General features: G+C 25.9%; 1 protein-coding gene across 9 annotated transcripts in view; it reads left to right on the top strand.

Moving 5' to 3' along the window:
- Positions 1-26,675, top strand: part of LOC114131353 (neurobeachin) — a 224,593-nt gene that overhangs the window by 125,025 nt on the left and 72,893 nt on the right. For 7 of the 9 annotated variants that reach the window (XM_050200864.1, XM_050200862.1, XM_050200865.1 and 4 more), the window contains 20 exons: positions 3,121-3,247; positions 9,271-9,371; positions 16,943-17,038; positions 17,126-17,247; positions 17,360-17,486; positions 17,581-17,700; positions 17,826-17,972; positions 18,622-18,756; positions 20,287-20,427; positions 20,557-20,690; positions 21,084-21,297; positions 21,374-21,596; positions 21,667-21,801; positions 21,872-22,070; positions 22,655-22,763; positions 23,971-24,052; positions 24,149-24,300; positions 24,365-24,529; positions 24,602-24,778; positions 24,837-26,328. In XM_050200864.1, the coding sequence (XP_050056821.1) occupies positions 3,121-3,247; positions 9,271-9,371; positions 16,943-17,038; positions 17,126-17,247; positions 17,360-17,486; positions 17,581-17,700; positions 17,826-17,972; positions 18,622-18,756; positions 20,287-20,427; positions 20,557-20,690; positions 21,084-21,297; positions 21,374-21,596; positions 21,667-21,801; positions 21,872-22,070; positions 22,655-22,763; positions 23,971-24,052; positions 24,149-24,300; positions 24,365-24,529; positions 24,602-24,778; positions 24,837-26,328 (4,198 nt within the window). The remainder of the gene's footprint in view (positions 1-3,120; positions 3,248-9,270; positions 9,372-16,942; positions 17,039-17,125; positions 17,248-17,359; positions 17,487-17,580; positions 17,701-17,825; positions 17,973-18,621; positions 18,757-20,286; positions 20,428-20,556; positions 20,691-21,083; positions 21,298-21,373; positions 21,597-21,666; positions 21,802-21,871; positions 22,071-22,654; positions 22,764-23,970; positions 24,053-24,148; positions 24,301-24,364; positions 24,530-24,601; positions 24,779-24,836; positions 26,329-26,675) is intronic. The other 2 variants (XM_050200867.1, XM_050200863.1) reach the window with 1 other exon arrangement.

The raw sequence follows: 26,675 nt of genomic DNA, 5'->3' as shown, positions 1-26,675 counted from the left end.
GGGTTTATCAGACTAACGGAATTTACTTAAGCAAAATTCCATGTTTTAAATTACATAAATTGTAAACATAAATTACACGAATAAAAAAATACTGTTAATATTATAAATTAATGTTTAAAAATAATTTTTCTGTCTTCGCAAATAATAATAATAAAATATTTTCAGAAACTTTGATGAATTATTGTTCACGATTGATTTTATTATATTTTACGACCTACACAACCCGAGTGGAATTTAACATCGTCGTAATACTCGTATTTTAACACTACAACCCGTAAAATCTCGAATAATCAGCAACGTTACGTATATACTGATTGTTTGATTTAAAAAACGACACGACGTTCATTATACGAATTATATTCATATTATACTATATTAACCTATGCCGTTTAATTTGCAAAAATACTCAATATGCTGTATGGGATTTTTATAAAGATGTTTTTTTTTTTCAATAAAATGTACACTTATTTGTTCAATAGTGAATAAATATTGAATGTACTATGTACATATATCATGTGACGTAATACAACGCAATGTATAATATTTTCAGGGATCCCGCGGTGCTTAAACCGTTTTTTGTGTTAGTTTTTTTTTTGTTCAAGGGCAGAGTCATGTAAAGTTTCCATGTCTGTTTACAATGCTGACAAAAATTCCAAACTATATGGGGTATACGCTATGCGAGTGCACGTGTTATGTACATAATATATATAGTGTATATATATGCACCTATATATCCTATAAAATTAAATAATTACATTTTTACATTTTGTTTTTATCGCGCAGACAAAACATGATTGATTTAAATTACTCTTTCGGTAGGAAATTCGATTAAAGTTAAAAAAAAATATATTTTTTCGAGGTTACACATTTTGTGGGTATAAATTTTTTAAATCGTTCGTGTTGTATAAACTGTATAAAGTATATCAAAAGGTTCATATATTAAATATTTTATTATGTTTATAATTTATTATAAGATATCATAGTCATAATATACATGAGACATTATATTATTTTGGAAGATAAATTTAAAAAAAAAAATCAAGTAAGATACTATATCATTATGAACAAAGAGATTAATCGATACGATCACAATTCGTATTTCCAATATTTGGCTAAACTATATATAATGGAAAAAAAACTCAGACATCAGATGTACGTGAAACCATTATAAGTACAAGGATATAAATTTACATTAAAAAATGTAAATACTATACTTTATTAGTTTACGTTCATTGTGTACCTACCGACGTTATAATTGCATATTATCTACCCTACTGTTTTCGTTTATGTATAATATACGTTACCTATGTTGTAACAACAGTTTTGGACTTTGTTGAACGTTATGGGATAATGGAAGTACGTACTTTTATTTGCTTAGTTATTTCCAGTTATCCTACAACAATAAAAATAACCAACCGTATACAATAATATAGGTGTAGGTAGGTATATAGACAAAACACGCACACACTTATAATAAAATAATACGAGTGTTAAATTGTGTACACTCGTGTACAAACACTACTGCACAATGTATGTACCTATATTATTCAGTGCAGTATGGTGTAACTATACGCACCTAAATTATCATTAGGTAAATAAATAAAAAAAAAAAAAAAAAAACAGAATAATTATTCATTTTGGACCGCAATTTAGGTATTATATGTCTGTACCTTATGTATACGAAACTAACGACGATTATTCAAACTCACATTCTTATTTTCGTGAAATATAGGGTAGTAGATTGGGTTGAAAAGCATACCGTTTTTGTGCAAGTTATATTAAAAACGCATACAACCCATACCACCATTGCTACTGTTAAATCAAGTTTAACTAAAAAAGTAACCAAATCCTTACGCTAACTTTGTTACCAAGTAACTATACAACCGTTGTGTGACGTCCGTGTAAATACCTGTTCTTAAAAATATAAAGAAACCGTGTACGAATATAATTATATACTGTACGAAATAAACTCGTTTACGCGTCTAAGTGAAAAGTTTTAATCGGTATGCTTCATACGCGGTATCTGTGGGCGTATGCGCGTATGTGTAGGTACATATATGTATATATTTGCTGCCAAAATGCTCTCAAAAACAATTATTCAAAATCACGCCCGTTAAACAGGGACAGGTGTTGTTTTAATCGGATGTGTGGATTTCTGAACAAGTCGCGTTCCTCCGGAAAGGACCGCCACCGGATGCAGATCATATTATTTAAATGAGAAAAGGTTGCTGTGCAAAAGTTCACACATTTCCATACGAGTTCCAGCGTGCGCGCTCGTATGTATGTATGTGTGTGTGTATGTTTGTGTGTGCGCTCGCGCCGGCGTGTATGCGTGTGCGAGTGTGTGTACTTTTAAGCCTTGGCCAGTATTTTGTATTTTTTTTTGCTTATATGAGCACAAAGCTCGAAATTAATATTTTTTCACCCTAAATTCCGCCGCTCATTTTTTTCTTTCCCTCTCTGTCTCCCTTTTTTATATAATATATATTTATATTGAACTATAAAAAAAAACCCGTGCGCATATATATTGTTATTTACATATTGAGCAAAACGACCGTAGAACGGCAGGGAAAATATTGAAAACAGTAATCGACCGAAACCCTCACATGAATTTGTATGAATAAAAACGTAAAGATAAAAATGAATAGATATTTCTTCAAATATGTACATCCTCCAGTCTCCTTCAAAAATCCCACATTACATTTGTATAACGTCTTCGTCGTGTATTATTCGTATTTATGTAGGTATGTATATATGTATGCATTTATGTATATATATATATTTGTATGTATGTATGTATGTATGTATGTATGTATGTATGTATGTATGTATGTAGGTATGCATGTACTATGTAAGTTTGTGTGTGTTTGTGAGAGCATTCCACTCGTACAAAAGCCAGTGTATACGAGGACGTTCCCATTTCGCTGATTAAACCTTTCCGGAAAAATGTCTTACTATATTATTATTTACGGCACGCGTGCTCCTAAGTAGCATCCGTCGCAGTACAATTATTTCTTTTTTAGAAAAAAATATTATTATCTACAAAAACCTTATATACCCTTAATGTAGTTGTATAATATATTAATTATATTAATTTGGTTCTTGAATTACGTTTTTCAGGCCGAAATATGGAGCGTTTTCATTGCCATCCTGAGAAAATCCGTCCGAAATCTACAAGCGTGCACCGACGTTGGACTAATTGAGTTGGTCGTAAACAGACTAGCGCGTGCCGACACCGTCGTAGCAGGTAATAATGTTCAGCGATATATAACGCGAATATTTAGTAGCTTTATATAAATATATATATTTATAGTACTTAGGTATAAGTGTCGTCATTTAGTGCACAATATAAACACTATATTTTATTGAATTGCCCGATCGTGCCATTATTGCTCGTCACGCTTTAAAAATATATAGCACCATTTAATATATGCCTATTTTTTTTTTTTTTCATAGTGCTGTCACAGTATTTTCGATTTATTAATATTACTTTTCCACTATTTTTATTTTTATAAGCGTGTAATTGTTCGGTCGTATATTGAAACAAAATGATTTTTTTACAAATATTAAATAACATTATTATAACGCTTAGACGGATAAATTATTTCAAATTTTAATAATTTTTTTAATTAAATAAAAAAATAAAATAAATAAGAACATATCTAATATTTATGAAATTTAGAGATATTATTTACTTTTTAGATTCTGAGTGGTCATTTATTATCATGAGTTTTTTTTTATTTTGGGAGGAGGTATAAGTGTTCGATAAGTTGTCGATAAAATGCTTCGATTTTCAAATAGGGTGGTTTAAGAATTTTTCAATTTTTTAGTTTTTTTTTTTTGTATAAATGTTGACTCAAAAATATTTTTTTGGTAAAAATGCTTGATAATTGAATACAGAGCTCTATAAGTTGTTAATTTCTAAATTAAAAAATATCGAAATTGTATAGTTATAATGTATTTTTATAAGCGTTTAAAGTTAGAATTCTCAAAAATTAGTACAGAACCTATGGCATTTAAAGAAAAATATTATTAAATTTTGAGTTATATTAATGTTTATAATATGTAATAAGTGCATAGTACCTACTTTAAAAATTTAATACTACAAGTAAAATAAATGACTTTAAGAACTATATCAAAAAAATATATGATGAAATATAGTTAGTGGTGTAAAATGACGCCACTCAGCTCAGAATTGTTTTTCGTATATATTGATGTATCATTAAATTCAAATTTAATACACCCATAATAGTGACCAATCATTACCTAATGTACAGTATAAAGATACCCATTTGCCTACCTTTTTTTTTTATTTGTAAATTGTACTCTTCATTTATTATCCACAAACCTTATCGAATCATTATAATGATATTTTCGGTAGGGATTGATTTCAAAACTATGTATTCTCGTTTGCTGCAGGACCTCAAATTGAAGAAAAACCATTCGTATCATTATTTAAGACAACAATTTATTGTCACAAGCACTCCGTTTGTTCGCACATTATAATATTTGTGAATAACATTAAAAACACCAAATTTTACAAAGGACTTTCGAGAGTGAACTTAACGAATGATTCGCCAGAAGCATAATACACTCGTTACGTATGCCGTCTCTCAAATGACAATACATTTTGAATAATATTTTACTCATTACGTGAAACCCGTATTTTCATGTATTAGCACAGCGAATTTATATTTTTACGTGGAAAAAACAATTTAATTTTGTCTAAACGAAATTCCAGCGTTATTAAACATTTTTGTTTTTCAATTTGGTTCACATTTATCCAAACATTATAAGTAGGTAGGTACATTAATTCTCGAATGCGCTTTTATGAAACGATTATAATAACATTTTGATGTGTAAATGTAATAAACAAATATAATAGTTTGCATGCGTGTGTCTATATTATTGCGTATCAGTAAATGCATATATATGTGTGTATTAATTTTATTTACATGAATTATCAAATTTAGTCCAAATTAGAAAAAATAACTTCAATTGATTCCACCCCGTACTCTATAAATATAATATTTATTTCTATGGCCCTTGTAAATATTATTTATTTAAAGTTTATGTTTATCGGTTGATTTTTCCACGTTCAAAAGCGTTATTAATTCAAACTAGTAACGAAGTTGAAACGCGGTATGAATTGGTACTTCAATCGGTTTTTCAATATTTAAAGGTACCTATACCTATTTTCAAACATTTTGTTCAGCTTAATATGCATAATATTATTATTTGAACATCCGTACATCAACTACGATGTCTCTGTCGTGTATTTTGTCATATTATTATATCCATATTATATAGTTAGTCAATCAATGGTCTTATTATATTATTATACAGGTGCGCTTCGTCAAAGCCGTTTCTCCTACGGGGATTCCGGTTTAATGCTCGTTGCGTGTATATACACATGAAACGCTGTGTAGCTTTCGCGCGCGTACGGACTACATTATAATATATTGTGTACAATAATAATCCTCTCTGTCGAATTTGTATAATATGGTACACACCGCTGTGAACGATATCATTTGTTCTCGATCGTCTGATTTGAAATTGTATAATATGTTGATAAGAACACGTTTTTACGTGTATGTAGGATGTTTACGTATAATATGTGGTACACATCGATGGTTCTTACATTTTTGAAGTTCGTGAACTTCCGATGAGAGACTTAATCAGACCGCACCCCCGTTTCTTTTTCGAATAACCATTTTATAAATTTACCGTTAATTAAGATTAAAAAAAAACATCTACACAAGAAAAAACAATTGCGATAACTCGATATACACTACTTATATAATACAATATACTTTTAAATTTATATCCAACGATTGCATTACCTACTGCACATATTTTTGTGTGTGTCTCCAACATTTAATATTGCATTTTAAGCGTTTTAAAACTTAATAAATAATAGATTATAATTATTATTATGATAATGTAAAGGTGTAAATTGTTATAGTCGCCATTGTGCAAAAAGTGTCGAAATTACATTTTAACTTTGTGGGGAAACCACAATTGAATACTCACAATGAACTGTAAATTCACAAACTTGTTCGATATTAACAATTTTCGTCTTGAAAAATCCATAAAAAAGTAAAAAATGTAAACATTTTTTATCATATTTTATACTTTGTAATAACTAGCAGAATACTTGTAAAACATAAACAAACATAGATGAAGAAATGGCTAACTAACTTCTGAATCACATGATCATATTAAAAAATGACTAACTGACTTATTCAAATCACAATATTATATTCACATATTGATACTCATAGTATATATAATAATACAATTATACTACACACACACACTTATATATATATGTATATGAATTAATTAAGTAATTAATGAATTAAAGTTTTTTTCTTAAATTTTGTAAATATATTTCTTTGTTATAATTTAGTATCATGTCATTGTATTAGATTATATAATTTTAATTATTATAAAATAATAAAAGAAAACTATTCGTATCTCGGTTATACGTATTGTGTTAGGTACGATATTCAACAATACACTGCTAGCTAAAAATATTTTATATAAAATAATAATTCGCATATATATATGTGTGTGTATATTGATTAATAGGAATGGGCATTCGTGTACATAAATCCGCTCAAAAACGGCTGCGAACGTGTGCGCGAGTACGCGACACGGAAACTGATATCTGTGCATATAATATATTAAATAACCATTATGTAAATATAAAAATGGCTATGCTGCTATCGCTATATCGGCCATAGTTGTTGGTACTCTTTAATTGGGTTAGATAATTTTATTATGATGACTTTTATTTCGTGTATTTATACATTTAAATCATCTCCGAAAATAGTTCCTCCGACCATAGTTACATAATAATATGTTCAATTAATATAAATCTGTAATTTGTATTACAATTTTCCTAAAATAAGGACTCAACATTTTATTCAATAAATATGAATTTGTGCACCTCTAAAAGTAAATTGATCAGAAATCGCGTTCTTAAAAATAAAATACCTCCTAAGTTTAAATATTATATAGATGATAAATTAAAAAAAAAAAACCGTTTATTCGCTTGCAATTTACTATATAGTAAGTAAGTTACAAATGTACATCACCACTGAGTAAGTCATATATGTAATACATGTATTAAATTTAAATTCAATGATAAATCATTACATGTAAAAAACGATTCGGAGCGGAGCTGACAATGCGTGAATCATAATACGCTTGACGGATTCTATTTCCAGGGAAATTTTATAATTTATTTAAATAAATAATATCGTATTTTTTCCCCAAAATATAATATTATAGATATTTAATATAGAAAAGATTTATTTATATTTGAATTATAACCTATGGAAAAATTAAAATTAGTGTAAATATATTTAAATTGTCATTGTGAATAGAAATATGTTAATTAAAATAATAGCTGTATGTTTTAAGTTTTACCATTGATAATTTTTGAATTATTACAAAATGATAAAAATAATCATGTAATATTCATTGTTTAATGAAGAACGCTGTGATACTGCTGACATTTACTTATTTTACTACTGTATTGCATAAGGTGTTTATTATGAACGCTTGTGATAATATTTAAAGTGTAACTTCATGTTTTAAGTGTAATTTATTTCCAAATTTACCCTTGTGTCTCTTAACGTAGGAGTAAACATCCTAAATAAATGATCAATTTTTTTTTTTTGTAAAATTTAATAATGAACAAACAAACAACACAATAACAAACTTAAGTTTGATTTGGTTGATTAAACTATTCCAAGTATATTATATAGCCTATGCTCTATTGATTTTTGGGCTTAAGCGATTGGTCTTATACATATTCATATGATAATTAAAAATGAAAAATATTGGAAAATTGTATTAAAAATATTTTTTGTTTAGTACTTTAGTGTGTTATTTGAATCAATGTATATAATATATACAAAATAACTTTTACCCTCGCTTAAATTAACACAGTTCGTTAAGAGTCTTTCAGTAATTTTTCTACAAAGTATACAATATAAGTCTATATAGATCTGCAGCCAGTGAAATTAAGGTTATGAATCTGAATGTATTATTGATCTAATAATATTTTCAATATCTTTATGATTGTGCTGGTATAGTTTTTCTCTAGTTTATATACTATACATATATTTAACCAACCTCATACCATTCTGTTATACGAATAGTTTTTTTAAATTCTGAGCGGAGGTAGAATTTATCTAACAATTGTATGCAATTTTTTTTTTGCGCCTGTCATCACGTTTTGAAGTATAAAATATACTTCAATCTCCAACATATTATTGAGAGTGGTTTCTGATAGCAGATTTTATATAATTTTTGTTTTTACGGGATTCAATGTAAAAATATCCAGTACTTTTTTTAAAAGAAATTTTGATAAATGAACAATAAATATTAAAGAAATATCTTATTGTATCTACTTTCTATATTTTAATGTTGACACAAATATTTTCACTTAGGATTATCAAATTAACAATATTTTATTTTAAGCGTCCGGTATTTGATATCCAGTTTTATCCACATTTTAAAAAGCACTATTCCTGTAGCTATGTACTTAACGAACCTATTTTAGAATATTATATTTATATATATATACATATATATTATATTACCCAGTATTATTTATATACTGTTTAACTGTTTAATATATACAATATAGTTTGGAAACTTATCAATCTTGTCAGACTATCGATAATCATTTAATAACGAGGTAAACATGATTTTGATCATGTTTTTAATGGATGTTGTTTATTAGCCGCTTACAATACTAAATGTAAACCTATCTATTCTATATTTTGGATTGAAATAATATGCTGAATGAATAATGATACTTTACGTTCGTGTCGCAAAACATTAATTATATATGTAAATTAAATTTTTATTACAGGGTCAATGTAGTTTATGATTTTAACATAGTATATCTAGAACATTTTAGATAGAGACATTTAACTTTAATAACTACCTAAATTAAAAATGTATATGGTACTTATTTAGTTACCTATGTATAATGTTAATTATTATGTTTTACTTTTATAAATTGTTTTAATAGGTACTGATAAATCAATAAGTTAACTAATGAAACGATAATAATACAAATAATGAAATAGTAATAATCAGTCTCTTATATATTTTACCTTTTCTAATAATTTGTATATAGTTTATACATTATAATATATCCATTGCCCATATATTATATAATCGTAATATGTTATTTATTATTATAGTTTTATATTTTCTAATCGTTTGTTTAATATTATTTTGCAGATCTTCTAATTGATATGCTCGGAGTACTTGCTAGTTTCAGTATAACTGTGAAAGAATTAAAACTACTACTGGGTTCAATGAAAGCTATAAACGGAAAATGGGTAAATAAAAATATATTAATAGTTTATTTTATGCAATAACCAATGATTTAGATATTTAAGTACTGTATAGTATTTATTTAACTATACTGTTTTATTCTATTATTCTATGAATAAGTAAATGTATAATATGTTATTTATTTCTACATGCATATTGCATATATTATATATGGATTTATAATTCTTATAATATAGGTAATGATTTAAAAATTAAAAAAATTAATTTCAAAATATTTTCACAGTTTAATTGTATAGTTGTTTAATATGTTTTTCGATATTGATTTATATTATAAAGATTTAATAGAATATTATTTTGGAATTAACGCACTTGAAGTAAAGTAATTTCAAAAGAGGGATATTAATAGTATTTAGCTTTAATTTAAGATTGTATTACAAACGCTTTGGCTTTTTGTATAGATGTTTTACCAACCTTTCAGTCTTGCCATTTATTTAAAATATCACCCTAATCGGCTTAAATGTTTCCCATATATTTGCAATATTGTATGCTTGGGAATTGGGATACTGTCCCTTTTTGAACTACTAAAGGATTTCCTTAACTAAATTTTAAGTATGTTTATAATTTAGGATTTAGGTCAATTTTTAATCGTGTCGTTTTTCTCTTCTTGCTTTACATTTCATATATTCTTTGAGTTATTGAGCCATTATGTAATATGAAACCAATTTTTAGTTTCATACGTATTATTTATTTCGCATATATATGAAACTATTTACATATTTTAACATTTTTATACTTAGTTAGATATGTATTAGAAATACAATTTATTACATCAGCTAGTACACGAAAAAAAAATACATATCACATATTTTATTTTTTTAAATTTTAATTTCAAATGTTTTTTTCGAAAAAAAATTGAATATTATAGGTAGGTAGGTACGTATTTTCATAAAGTAGGAATAAAAAATAAATAAATAATTGAATATTCAATTGCTATGATAAAACTTCTGCACAGTGCATAGTCACTAAAGCTGTTCTTAAGATATACCTATCCTTATTTTTTATTTTTTTATTTTTTTGGCTGACGTGTGTAGCAGTAGCATCTATCATAATTCATAACGTACCAATATAATTTTATCGTTTAACCTGCGCGTATAGTCGTAAGTAAACAACCGTGACCGATATATGTCAAATGCCAGTTTTTCTTACGTATGATACAGAACAATTTCTTTCAAAAAAAAAATAAATAAATAAATAAATAAATAAATAAAATATAAATAATATACATAATACATTATATTTCACTGTATATATAGTATATACTTCCGTTTTTATTATTTTAGCTTTAATTTATTAATTAATTTTATCCCTTTATCTCACATTTATTAGTATTATTATATTTATAACTGTATTCAGTGTTTTGTCCATAATATCCTAAAATGTTTTAGTTGGTTATTATAATTCTACAATAAGACACCTGATAAATATGTAATATGTATATATTATACATTATTTGTTTGTATCATACTCATCTTGATATCTTCACTATATACGTTTTGCCTAAAAATAACCGTAAATTAAAAAAAAGAAAAAAGTATTTATCATGACATTAAAAATTGTTTTTGTTCAGACTTAAAGGTAATTTTATCTTCAATTTATTTTAAAGTATTCGCGAATATCATTAAACATATGAAAACACTTCGATTGGTATAGTATACAATTCTTGAGTGTCGATTTTAATTATTCAAAGTCTCTTATTCCACACACACCATTTATGTTTCATTATTTGTTTTATAGCTCATATAATAACGCTGAATCATTAAATTATATAGCAACCTTCTTAGTTCTTTTATAATCATATAAAAGCTCATAAATTGTAACTACCATCATCTTTACTATCTTGTTGATCATGATTCATGACTCGCTCTCTTAAAATATCTTCGGAATTTTATCAATTTTAACGGTAGATACTCGTATAAGTGGTTGTTTGTTCATATTCCTTATCTTAATATTTATATTAAAAATTCTCTCTTCATTCTTGTGTGCTGTTTTCAAATTTGTGCGTAGGTAATCATTATATTTTCTGCTGCAGTAGTTTTTTTGCTATCATCTTTCCAAATAATCGATGAAATCGTTTATTAATTTGTGTTTGATTAAGTAATCCTTTTATCAGCAACGTATGTATTATTTTAGTACCTAATTGGTTTGTTGTATAATTTTGTGGTAAATAAATATTGTATTCACACGTTGCATTCTTTTTTAGTTAGTAGACATCTTTGAGGTAATAACTTTCCATAGCTGTTGCCTGTTACAACTTAAGAGTGGTATAATTGTCCATCACGATTATACTTATTTATTGCGTATTACCATTTTGAAATATTTTTTTCAATCATGTTTACTATAATTAAGTATACTTGCAATTATTTACACAAGATCCTAGTTATCCATATAATTTTATAAACGATTGTGTCAACACCCGTGTAGGTAAACACACGCGTTTGTTCTTCGACATTATGTTGGATTTTAATCCGATTATTTCCATTGGTACCTATATTATTAATTCATGCTGATAAACGTAAATTAAACGTTCTGAGTAGGTACTGAAAGACTTAGTTTATTACTCAACTAGTGCGCACCCGGTCGGGTCCATGTCGTATGATTCTCCCAGATTACCTATTTATTATAATATATGTGTATACGTAATACACATGCACATGATAGCACTGTAGACGAAATGAAATGAAAACTCCATTAACTCACGGTATAACGGGTGAACTCTAGGGAATCGGGGAGTAGAAGACGAGTGAAAATGATATAGATGTGTGTCTATGTATGTACACTGACACATGTTATGTGTATATATATATATAGATAATATATATATCTAACTATATATATATATAAAAAGAGAGAGTAATTCACCCACTATATTTTCTTCAACGTTGCAGTTATTTGAAATCCAATTTTTAGGGTTTTTAAGATCATTTTTTAAGTTCTCAAGATTTTTTATGTCAGTACTACGTAAAATAGTTTTATGTGTACTGTGTAGATACTAACTTTTATTTTTCGAACAAGAATTTCCTCTTCTATTAAAAATTATTTAGTAGATGATTTTTTTATGAAATTGTTGGTGTATCAAATTTAAGAATTTAAACAAGTATTTTTTGTGTTATTTAATTTTGTTTACTAAATATTAGATGCATAATAGTAGGTTTGATAATATTAATAAATATAAAGTAATAGTACATAGGAAATTAAACATATTAATAGTTTGATATTATAAAACAGTACTTATATATTAATCTATTTACATTCAACATATTATTTTATAATTTTTAAAAATGGTCCAAGTATTATAAATACTAGATTTAATATTAAATATGTTTTTTTTTTTTTTTAATTATTTTTAAAGACTTATATAACAAGTATAAACATTATAATAATTACCAAAAAAGTAATTTCCCCAATTCTGAATAAGTTGCATCGTAACTAACATATACAAAAAAATGAAATAAATATTCACTTAGTAATCTACAAAAGATTAAGAGTTCTAATTTGAAAAACAAAAGTTTGTAATACCACAGCTAGGGCACTGTTTGAGTATTATAACAAAGTCTTACAATAAATTAAAAAAATATGCTCATCAATTTTATTTAAAATTTCTAAAAATCTTAATTATTAAAGAAAAAAATTGAGGCATAGTGGGTGAGCATATGACTATTGGACCACCCTATATATAAGCTACATATATTTGACTGTGTGAGCGTAGGTGTTTATCGTATACAGCATCAGTCATTGAGTTTTATTGAGATTCCTGTGGCATCGGACTATTGAACGTATACCTCGCGTAACCTTTAATATACACTTGATTCAAGTTTATATATATATATACTCGTACTAGTGTGTGTAAATGTTTAGAGTGTTTGTATTCGATCGACCCAAATGACTGTTGCAATTTTTCATTTGGGGCGTTACACATACTTATATACATATATACTTAATACTTAAATCCGTCGTTTGGAATAGCTCGTTTTCACGTCCGATTCGACGTTCCGAATAAACGTATATTACATAATAGAACTAGAGATATCAATACTATGCAATATTAGCGTAGCGCGTTCTGGTGTCGGTTTGTTTTATATCAGAAATTGTGTTATTCCAATATAAATTGTACTCTGAATTTATTGAACGTCCGATATGCCAAGAGCACGCCTAACTTTGCATACAATCATGTTGAATGTTATATAGGTAGATTACCATATTATTTCAATAGACCTATATTAATAGTTTACATTTTTCAACGATGTAAAGAAATAGTGCTGTAGACTAAACATTAATATACCGCTGAGTGCTGAGTGATTCGTATTTTAGTTTTTTAGTAAAAATTTCAATTGAAACATAAAATATAAATTATTTATATTTACATTGCATTTCTAATTAGAAATTCATAATCTATATTATTTTTTATCTTCATTCGAAATAAAAATATAGTTAAATGTTTAATAGTTAATACTGTCTGCTATATTTTATTTTTTTTCTAAGTTATGTATTTTTAAAATAAATATTAATATAATTGAAAAAAAAATGTTTCTTATATAGGACGTATAATAGGTGTGTAATATGTTTAGAGGTATATTAAATATAAACATTTGTTAGTATTGTTAATTATTCCAAATCTTTTTAATTAATCTTCTACAAAAAAGAATCTTAAACCTAATGAATTTACTACGTATTTTATTTTTCATTACTTATTGTAGTTATATTCCTCGTACACCTAATAGGTACTGTAATTATTTGATGAATCTATTAGCCACCGACACTACATTTTTCATTATACGCCCATCTATACATAATTATTACTTTAGGAGAAAAAAAATTGTATTATGTATATTACTAATTAATTATCATTTAAAATTAATATTGAACAATTATAATTATGATAGGATATATAGAAATCTCTGAAAGTTGTATGTAGAATAACATGAATATACATTAATATATGATCTTTTGGTATCTGAGTATTAGGAACTTTGATTATATTTAAATTTGTTCATAAGTATTTCAAAACACAAAGATATATTAAAATGTTTTCCTTGAATATTTTTAATATAATATTTAGGTGTAAATGTTTGAAATTAAAATTAATAAGCTAAATTCAATATAAGATATTATAATAGTTTACAAAATAGACTTTTAAAAAGTGATGTTATTGACTTATTTATAAACAGATAGATGTTGGTATGTTTTATTTATGAGCACTTCGAGATTAAACGTATCCATTAAGAAGAATTAAGTAGAAGTAAAAATAAGTATCTAACAATATCTAGTTTTCGTACTAGATCTTATACTTACAAAATCACATTATGTTATTAGTAAATTATAATATTTTAATTACTTAAATACTTATGTTGGTATAAATATAATGGGTATTATATGTAGGGAACCTTTATTAAACTGTTAAAAATATATTTTTGATTATTATTTATTATCGAGTAAAAAAGTATCTGAGTATTATAATTGTACTATACTTATCTTTATTACTTATAGTGTAATATAGACTTATGAGTTATATGAGTCGTACTAATATATTAAAAGCTTATTAAATTCAGTTCAATAAGATAGCTACTGTATCGTGTAATGTTCTATGGTTGTTCCTTGTAAATCACTTCTAATAAGTTTCAATAGTGGTAAATTGTTTTGCACAAATACAATGAAATATATGCTCCAATAGGTAGTTGGTTCACGTAATTCTTATTAACTACTATTACTTGATTGCATCGCAAAGTAATCTCACTTCAATATTGTAAAAACAAGCAGTTAATAATGTACCTATCTAGCTATAATTTTTTTCTCAGGAATATCGTTATTCTATCGTATTCAACTATTACTGTTTTTCTTGTTATACTACAAAATAACATTTGAAATAAGTAACAATTGTTATTTATTACTTATTAGCACTATTATTATAATTTACATTTACAAACATTATTAACATACCATCAATCATGTTTATAAAAACTATTTGTTTTATTAATTAGCAATATCGTATAGGTAATAGGTACATACATTATATGTACAATGCATAAATATATATTGGCTGTCTTAATTTATTATTATTTTAAGTACACGAGTAAACAATTACACATTAATATTTTATGCCTCTAACATAATATGCTAATTGAGATCATTTAAATTTTACATATCTATCGAAAGTATTTTCGGTATTATTCAATGATGAATGATTCAGTTCTTATGTTTTTCTTTTTTTTATAAAACTACAAATTACACTATATTATTATCTATACTCACTGTTTAAGTACTTTTTAAACTTGAAATAATTAGTTTATATATCATTAAATATAATTTAGAAAAAGAACGTGTTAAGTATATAAATTATGTTTCGTGGATCTATTGTGCTTCATGTTATAAATCAAACGTGTCTCAGCGATTGTTTTAAAGGACTTTACACCACAATTTATTGTTTCTGTATATCCTACTTGCTCGCGTAATATATACGTTTTGTATTTTCAAAACTATAAGTTTTTGGTTATAAACGTTAGGACGTATAACGTATAAAATATTAAGAAAAAATTTGATTTATGTTAGTACCTAATTTTCTGTCTTATACACAAAATAATGTATTTGTATAATATATATTATATATGTATATGTCTATACTTTACAAAAAATTGTATTCGTAAGTTTAATGAGTTTGATAAAATAATAGCATTATCAATCTAGAGATATGAATTACATTAATGTATTGATTGATGTGTTAAAATTTCGAAGTTTGCGCTTTTTGGTGGTTATTAATTTTACTTATAAATGTTTATTAGTTAGTATTTACAATGAAAATTTAATTAATTATTTACACACAATTATTATTGTGGTTTGCCTGTTTACAAACTTAAAAATTCCCTCACGGTAATATTTTCTTATACATTTAAATACATATTTGCTTATGGTATTCGTCTTTGTATACTATTTTTTTACCGGTAAACTTTTAAAATGTTTAAATCAATAATTATTTAGTTTATTGCTCAGAAAAACTTGTAAACACTTAAATTAATATTTATACATTTATAATGTATATATTAATACAATAATGTATATTGTATACATTAAAATAATGTAGATAATTTCACTATAAAAAAAGTTCTCGTTTAGGTTGGGAACTACCTACCTATAATTTTAGTTTTTTTTCAGTCAATTAATTATTTATTGATATTATTTTTTTTATTTTTTAATAGTGCCTATCTATTTTATATTATTATTATTAAAATCTCAATTATATTTATCGTATTTCGTTATTTTATAGATGTCTAAAATATAATGTGTCTGCTACCTATCTATAAACTAATTAAAAAAGTAGTATTATTATATTATTAATCGACCATTCTATAATCATAGAATATCTATTATCGCACAGTAACATTGTTCATCTGTGTTTGTGAAGTCATTAATAAAATATAAACAAGATTCATAGAAATAAATTCGAGTATTCCGCGACCCGCATATTACCTTAGAACCACATAAGTTTTACAAATGTATATGGTGGATGTACGATATATCTGCGAAGAAAACGTCGAAATTGATGATTTCCCTTGTGTGTTTACAGCCAAAACACTCCACCAAGCTTTTGAACGTTTTGCGACAGATGCCGCAAAGGAATGGTCCGGATGTCTTCTTCAGTTTTCCCGGAAAAAAAGGATCGGTAAGCGACAACTAACCACAGTGTGAATATGTGGCCGACGTCGTCTCGATTATTTTTTTTTTCTAACTTATTTGTATTATTTCTCAGGCCATTGTTCTGCCACCGTTAGCAAAATGGCCATATGAAAACGGTTTTACGTTTTGTACGTGGTTCCGACTGGATCCCATCAATTCGGTGAACATAGAACGTGAGAAGCCGTATCTATACTGGTAATGATTAAACTAGCTATGTAGTTTTATATTTATTTTTTATAAGAACCGGCGTTTTTTTATTTTTATTTTTTCTGATACAAAAGTCTATAATTATTTACTACATTTTCAGTTTCAAAACGAGTAAAGGTGTCGGTTACTCAGCCCATTTTGTGGGAAATTGTTTAGTGTTGACCTCCATGAAGATAAAAGGCAAAGGTTTTCAACATTGTGTAAAATATGAATTTCAACCTCGAAAGGTATATAATTTCATTTTTCTCTTGTGCCCGGACAAATCGTCGGACTTGAAAATACATAATTAATATACATCCGTCTATCCGTGTTTTATTGCAGTGGTACATGATAGCCATTGTGTACATTTACAACCGTTGGACAAAAAGCGAAATCAAATGTGTGGTGAACGGTCAACTGGCGTCTAGTACAGAAATGGCTTGGTTCGTGTCTGCCAACGAGGTACGTTTATTATCATCACATCGAGATATGTATAGGTACAATTACGCGCACGTCGCATGTTTGTACGTATATCATATTTTATATGCCTATGAACTAATGACTGTATTGTAATTATCGTGTAACAGCCGTTCGATAAGTGTTACATTGGAGCAACGCCGGAACTGGACGAAGACCGCGTGTTTTGCGGTCAAATGTCAGCCATCTATTTGTTTAGCGAAGCGCTGACAACCCACCAAATATGTGCCATACATAGATTAGGTCCAGGATATAAAGTTAGTATCTAAAGTTTTACAAATGGTTTGTGTCTCAAATGTTAATGAATTAAAAAACTTGTTGTTCTTGGAATACTTTATTAATAATAAAAAGCTTCGGACTTACTTTTTGTTTCAAATTATATAATTATCTAGAAATAGTTTATGTCAAAATTAATGAGACTCTTAACAAGTATAAAACTTTTTTTTTAAATTGTCGATCAATAATTGGGATTTATATACAAGTAATCATAAGAGTCAATCTTTTGATTTCGACTTGTAACGAGATTTATTTATTAATAATAATAATAATAATAATAATTTTTATTTGGTTTATAGTCTTATTATTTTTAATTAAACATTTTTCATTGATTGTCTACAAGACAATTTATACTATATATTATATTCTTCTGCTAAACTTAAGTACTGCAGCAATATCCATTTAGTTTCTAATAATGTTCTTATTTTACTTCATAATATTGTGGTATATCTACTACTAATATTTAATAAAGTAAGTTTGCTTTATTATCAATTAATGTTATTATTTTATTTAACTAAAGCAGTAATGTTCTATTCGTTAGTTATTTTAATTTAACTCTTAGCATTCGATCGTATTATTTTTGTTCAAATATTTATTTAGTGTTATTGATATTAACTTATATATTTTCAGTGCCAATTTCGTTTTGATAATGAATGCCATTTAAGTCTACCAGATAATCACAAAAGGGTGAGTGAATTTAAGAATTTGAGCCAAACCCAGAATTCAGATATTTCTCGCATGCCCCAACACGCTGTCAATAGTTCTGTAAGAATTTTGTTTTGTTTGTTTTTTTATTATGCACTTTGTATTAATTTATATTGTTTGTTTTTAGCTTCAGGTGATATATGGTTGTAAAATTGGGATTGGTATTCCTGTTATATTTTATTTGTAGAAATTTTAATTTAGTTTTTTTGCAAAACATCATTAATTATTTTTTCAAACATAATTTTATATTTTTATAATCTTTAATCTCATTCTCTTCCTATTTAAAGGCTTATTTAACTGTATTTTTTCAATTTTTTTATTTTATAATTTATAAATGTTTATAAATCATTTGATTTAAATAATTATAGTTTATAATTCTAAAACTTTTATTACCTACTGAGTTATTTGAAAGTATATGTGTGATATTGTTATTATGCTTGATCATATTTTTGGGATGGTATTTCGCTGCTTATTTCTTTGATATTAGACATACTATACTATTTGTGTATTTTTTTTTAAAGTTTGGATCCATTTAACTTATTTATTGGAAAAAAAAACACCAAAACAAATAGGTGAACTTTGAACATTCTGCAAAAATTGATTTTCAAAACTCCTCATGAAACTTCAAAGCAGAATTTATAATGTACACTTTTATATTCATGTATTTTCAGTAAACTTGATAATTTAATATTTTAAATCATGAGAATTTCCATAACTTGATTTAATATTTCTTAGATATTCCAAGATAGTAGAAAAAAAATCTATATGGCTGTATCTGCTTATTGATTTTAACATTATATAATTATAATTTATGATATAGTATTACCTATAAAAATAAATTATAAAACTAAACGTCAAGCCAAATAAAATTATTTTTAATCAATGTCAAAATATTTTTTTTTTATTATCAAGTGAGCTATTATATTATTGTTTGTCCCATTTAACAATAGCAATAAAGTACTCTATACCAGTGATTAGCTAAGTCTATCGATACATTTTTATTATATTTAAATTTAGATACATAAAAATTGCCTATAGATAATGTGTAAGCTTTTAGAGTTTTATTAAAAACGTGTTTGCGTTTGCATATTTATTTCAGCATTGTTGTCATTGTTTTTTTTTTTTTTTTTTTTTTTTGGGACTTTTATGGGCTTGTTTGTGTATTTTTTTATTTATAGTTTCACTATGCAACTATAATAAAAATATATATCATAGTTTACTGCATTATACCTACCCACATTAATTATTTGAACCTTAAAGTTGATATGAAATAAATACTGCTGCTTTGAAGATAAAATAATGTACGATAACAATTTTTATTGGTAACTTTGAACTGTTTTATAATCTTTCATAGTTGATATCTTCGAGTTTATTGTTATAAGTTGATAAAGTTAATTAGTTTTTATTTTAATAATACAAATTTAGAATAGTTTTTTTTTTATATTGATACATTAAAATTAAGTAATTGAGATAAATCAAGAATTGTGGGACTTAAGTTTAAGACTGATCAATTCAATTAATTCAAAATGCACATATATATTAAATTATATTTATATGTCATATTAAAATTCAATTTTATTATCTTTATAGGTTTTATATGATGGTAAATTGTCAAATGCAATAGTGTTTATGTATAATCCTGTAGCAACTGATGGCCAACTATGTTTGCAATCCACCCCAAAAGGGAATGCATCATATTTTGTGCATACACCACATGCACTCATGTTACAGGTAGGAACTTACCATATAAAAAATACTGTTTGCATGTAATAAAACAGATGGTAGATTATTCATTTTTAAAGCATCTTAAGTTATGAAAAAATACTTATTTTTAACAAAATTATTAATATTTTTTATCAGGATGTGAAAGCTGTTATTACCCATTCCATACATAGTACCCTAAATTCTGTTGGTGGCATACAGGTTCTGTTTCCATTATTTGCTCAACTTGATTTGTCTGCAGAACCTATGGATAAAAAAGATGCTTCTATATGGTAATCTTATATATTTAAACATTTATTCTAAATAGTTAATATAAGTAATTTTAGTTTTAAATTAACACAATAAATTTAATATTAAATTAGCTTTTTGAAGAAAATTAAAAATGAAAAAGTAATCATCCTTATTAAAAATTGGTTTTAACTTAATGACATTCAATTTAAATATAATTTTGAATAATTTGTATCTTTGTTTTAAAATTATGCTTGGTTTTAATTAGTTTCTGATTTGGGCTTAACCAAAAATATATTTTGATCATATCCGAAAAAAAATTTGAATAAAATATTTAAATTAGGTGGCACCTTATTATATTTTTTTTTACAATTCTGCCAGTGATTAAGCTTAAAATGTAATTTGTTAATTGAAATTTTTGATTATTTTTTTTCTAGTTGGAAGTTATTAGGTTTCATTTGTGATATGGTTGAAACTTCACAAACAGTACAGCAGCACATGATTCAAAACCGTGGATTTCTAGTCATTAGTTATATGTTACAAAGGTCATCTAGGGACCATCTAACGCTGGAAGTGTTGGGTTCATTTCTTCGACTCACTAAACACCTAGTTACCTGTCTTACACCCAACAATGAGTTACTACTGAAACAAGTAATTTCTTATGTTATAAAAAATAAAAATGTTTTGAGACCCATTTATATGTGAATTTATACTTGTTTTTGATTAGCTCCTTGATCATATACTTTTCAATCCTGGTCTTTGGATATACACGCCAACTCATGTACAAACTAGGCTTTACACATATCTGGCAACAGAATTTCTCTCAGATACCCAAATTTATTCAAATGTACGGCGCGTATCTACCGTACTCCAAACTGTCCATACACTTAAATATTACTACTGGGTAGTAAATCCAAGAAATAAGAGCGGTATCATACCAAAAGGACTTGGTAAATTAACAAATATCTTTAATGGTTCAATATTTTAAAGTATTTAATAACATAATTTTTTTTTTTCTAGACGGTCCTCGACCTGCTCAAAAAGACATATTGATTATTAGAGGATACATTTTATTGTTTCTTAAGCAACTAATGATGTTAGGAGTAGGTTTAAAAGAAGATGAGCTTCAGAGTATTATTAATTACTTGACGACTGGTAAAAATACATTTTAAACAAATAAATAATTCATGTTATAATTGATTTCACTTTTTATGTGTCTTTATAGTTTGTGAGGATGAAAATCTACACGATGTTCTTCAAACTCTCATGTCCCTTATGTCTGAACAACCAGCATCGATGATACCAGCCTTTGACGTAAAACACGGTGTACGTTGTGTATTTAAATTAGTAGCATCTGAAAATCAATTAATTCGACTTCAAGCACTAAAACTCTTAGGATTCTTCTTAAGCCGTAGTACTCATAAGTAAGTTACAGAAATTAAACCTTTTAAACTGAGTTAAAAATATTATAATTTTTGTAGAAAATTAAAGATTGCAGTTTTTAGTTTCATAAAAATAAAATATCTTTAGCTAACACATTAAATTTGAATTTTATAAATATGATCTTTATTTAATATTATTTATTATCAGTTGAAAGTGCACTTAGTTTGTGGAAAAAATTATTAGCTACAAATTGATAGACGTCTAACCTAACCTATAAATTGGAAAATAGAAAATTCCTTAATATATAGGTATATATTTTCTGCTAGTAATTCTAAACATTTTTATAAAAAGCTAAGTAATATAAAAATCCACAAAGAATTATAATAAAATTATTATAATTATATAATATGGATGTAATGTACTTGGCCATTTTTATAAAATTAGTTATAAAAATTTTAAATACTTTTTACTCAAATTCAATGATAGGTATTTATTTTTTCTATATGACAATCATTTTACAGTACCTATTATTTTGCTTTGAAAATATAAAAAATAACTCAGGAATGACTTATATATTTAACAATAAAAATATTTGAATAATAATAATATTATTTTGTTATTTTAGAAGAAAATATGATGTGATGAGTCCTTATAATTTATATACTCTGCTGTCAGAACGTTTAATGTTAAATGAAGAAACTATTACACTACCCACTTATAATGTTCTTTATGAGGTTAGTATGAGACAATTTTTTTTATTTTACAAAAAAAAATCATAATTTGTATGAAAAAAAAAAATTAAATTGTAATGTAATTACATGATTGTACTATTTATTTGTTAAACTACCTATTATATAATTGATCTGGTTTGTGGGTTATCAACATGTTTACTTATGTGATTAATTTAATCTCTAACTAGTAAGATTCAAAATAAATGTTGATAATTTATGATAATGAAGTAGATGTAAAGTGACATAAATTGTTTTTTTGTTTTTACCTACTCAATTGCCATAGTTGTAAAGTTTTTATTGCTCAGAATAAATTTCTATATTATATTCCCTAGTGAATCACATTTGTCATCTTGCTTTATAAGTTTTATACGATTTTGAAAATTATATAATAAAAATACTGCTCTAGTCAACTGTTCAAGTATTAGACCCTAGGGAATATTTCCATAGGTTTAGTAATGGATCAATATTTTTTACCACTTTTTTTTTTACTGATTTTATAATACATACAATTGATTTAATTATTGCAATATCAATATAACCCAACAATTTGAATACTTCATACTATAGTTAAATTAAGAAAACATTAATAATAATATTGCTAAAGATAAAACTACAATTTATAGTTTATAGAATTATTTTAGGAACAATATTTTCATATAATTTACGTATTAACTTTAACCGAAAAATAATCAAACCTTTTTTTTTTGTCAACATGCATATTTGTAACATTAATTTATCTGTAAGAATTAAAATATTTTCTTGACATTTTAATTATTATACAATTTATTAGATACAACTTTGATGTTGTACAAATAAAGTTGTAATTTATTTTGTGTGAAAATTGGTATATGTCTTAGAACTTATTTCATGTTCTCACATGAGTTGCAATGTTACATGTTTATTTTTATTATAACGTTTGAATTGTAAACATTCAGTATAAATATAATAAAAATAAAAAGTATATAATATAAATACATCTGCTATTGTATTTAACTAACATACAATGTAGTTAATTTTTTTAATAACTTGATTAATCAAATAATATAGATCAAGGGTTATATTTAAGTATTTAAACTAATTCTTGTTTTAAATTAATAAATAAAAATATATTCAATAATAAAACAGTTTAGTTACTCAAAAAGTTATTATATAATTATATATTATAAATTAAGTTTATGTATTATGTTGTATATTTATTTTGCTCGTTTAGATATTAACCGAACGGATTAGTCAACAAATACTTTATACTAGGCATCCAGAACCTGATAGTAATTGCAGATTAGAAAATCCTAGTAAGTTGTTTTTCTTAAACATTTGGTTTTAATAATTAATAATTTTAATTAATAAAATAACTTGTATAATCTATAAAATATTTTTATTTATTTTAGTGATTCTCAAAGTAGTAGCAACTCTAATTCGTCAAGCAAAACCATCTGAACAATTATTAGAGGTAAAAAAACTGTTTTTATCTGACATGACAATTCTTTGTAGTAACAACCGTGAGAATAGACGAACAGTGTTGCAAATGTCTGTTTGGCAAGTAAGTTACTGAAACCATGATATTTTAATTGAATGTTATTAAATAAATTTCTTATTTACATAAGGAATGGCTGATAGCTATGGCATATATTCATCCAAGAACATGTGAAGAGCAAAAAGTTTCCGACATGGTCTATAATCTATTCACTATGTTACTTCATCATGCTATCAAACATGAGTATGGTGGTTGGCGAGTATGGGTTGACACTTTGGCAATAGTACATTCAAAGGTAATTTTGATATTTGATGTTTTTTTATAATTGTATAAAACAATTAACTTCAATATAATATTATAATTACAGGTATCCTTTGAAGAGTTTAAACTTCAATTTGCTTTAATGTATGAACACTATGAGCGCCAACGTAGTGACAACATTACAGACCCACGTCTACGTCAGCAACGTCCAATTAGTACCATATCTGGTTGGGAAAACCAACCTCCTGCACCTCCCATAAATCATTCTCCATCTGAAACTCCAGTATGCTTTATAATTAATTTTAATTATTTTATCTACAATTTTCAAATTTTTATTTCAGGAATCTACTCTTAGTACACCTGTGAAAGACGCTCCAACACTTAAAGAATATCAAGAAAAAGATGAACAAGAGTTACCAACGAATTCTGAAAATGCATTAAGAGAGAGTGAAATTGGAAATCAAAAATCATTGAGTTTAAGTGACACCACAAAAGATGAAACTTTTATAGATAATAAGACAGAAACTAATGCATTAAAAACCCAAACTCAGAGTAATGAATCAAGTTCTTCAATAGAAATTGTTGAAAAAAATGAAGAAATATCAAACAAAGTTGAAAATAAACTTGAAGATATATCCAAAGAAAATGAAAATGAAGATTTAGAATCACTTAAAGAAACAAAAAATGATGAGTTAGTACCAAGTATAAAGAACGAACAAGATGGTTTAGATTTGAAAAAGAAAAATGAAATCAATATTATTGAACAAGTTAACGATATGACTGCATCAAAAGTGATGATTGAAAATGAAAACATAAAATTAAATATTTCAGACGAAATTAAAATATTGGATGTTGCTGCCAAAAATAGTATTCAGCTAGACAATTCAACAACTGAAAAAAATGTACAAGTGAATGGTGAAATTTTACCTATCAATCATGGTAGCCCTGAATGTAATTTTGAGGAAATAATTGAAAACCATATAGTATCTAATGGTGATGACATAGTATCAAAAGATATTAAATTACAAAATAGTTTAAATAATCTGCCAAGTGAAGTTCCTAAAGAAAATATTATTGCTGAAAAAGAAAATATTGATATTTCAATAATGATTGATTCAGGATCCAATGAAAATATGAAAGAAAAAAATAATGGCAATGTTCTAAATCAAGATAGTATTAGTAATAGTAGTGATAGTGAAACAATTGTAAATTCTGAATGTTTACAGCATGAAGTTAATGTAAATGGTATAGAAAATAATAGTGAACAAAATGTTGTTGCTCAACCAATATCTGTGATAACAGTTCAGACATGTGACACTGTTGATAGTGATTGCTCAGAGGCATATTTAACACCAAATGAACTTAATGATACGCCAAAAAAAAAATCAGAAAAAATCAGTTTGAATCTAAGTGATCATATCAACATTGTTAATGATGATGTTATGTCTCAATTGAATCCGTCCATAGAATCCAATAATGAAGTGGAAATTATAAAACAACAAATAGAAGAGGAAAATGTTGAAAAAGTAGTAGAACACGATGTTAAAGTAGAAGAAAATGTTACTAAAGAAGTAGAAAATATTAATATAGCAGCAGATAATGTTAACAAAGTAGAAGAAAAAATTAATAACATAGAAGAAATTATTGATAAAATAGAAGAAAATGTTGTTAATACAAATGAAACTATCCATAGCACAGATGAAAATATAGATAAAGTAATAGAACATGTCAATATTGTAGAAGAAGTTGAAGTTAACTTAGAAAATGATAAAACTTTTGAAAACTGTAATAAAACTGAAAATGAGTGTACAGAAGATGTGAGCAAAAAATCAGGTATAATTTATGATAATTGTTCATAAATAGTATTATTTATTAGGTATTGAAAAATTAGTATTGGTAATTATGTTGCAATGTTTGTTATCCAATTATCAGTCTGCTATACTCGGCTACTTATCGTTCATCTAAGAGCTCTTCATTTTTTTTCCATAGGGTATTCCAACACAAAAGATTCCAATTATCTAACACTAATTTTGTTATATTACTTATGATTATTTTTATAATAGATAATATACTATATTATAACATATATATATATATATCTGTATATTGACTTCAAAAAACAATTATTAAATAAATCTGATTAAGTACCATTAATCATTGGTTTAAAATTGGATGTTTGA

The sequence above is a fragment of the Aphis gossypii genome, chromosome 2, assembly GCF_020184175.1.
Source record: "Aphis gossypii isolate Hap1 chromosome 2, ASM2018417v2, whole genome shotgun sequence".
Classification (NCBI taxonomy): domain Eukaryota; kingdom Metazoa; phylum Arthropoda; class Insecta; order Hemiptera; family Aphididae; genus Aphis; species Aphis gossypii.
Note: the sequence above shows the minus strand (reverse complement) of the source record. Positions and strands in the feature narration are given on the sequence as shown.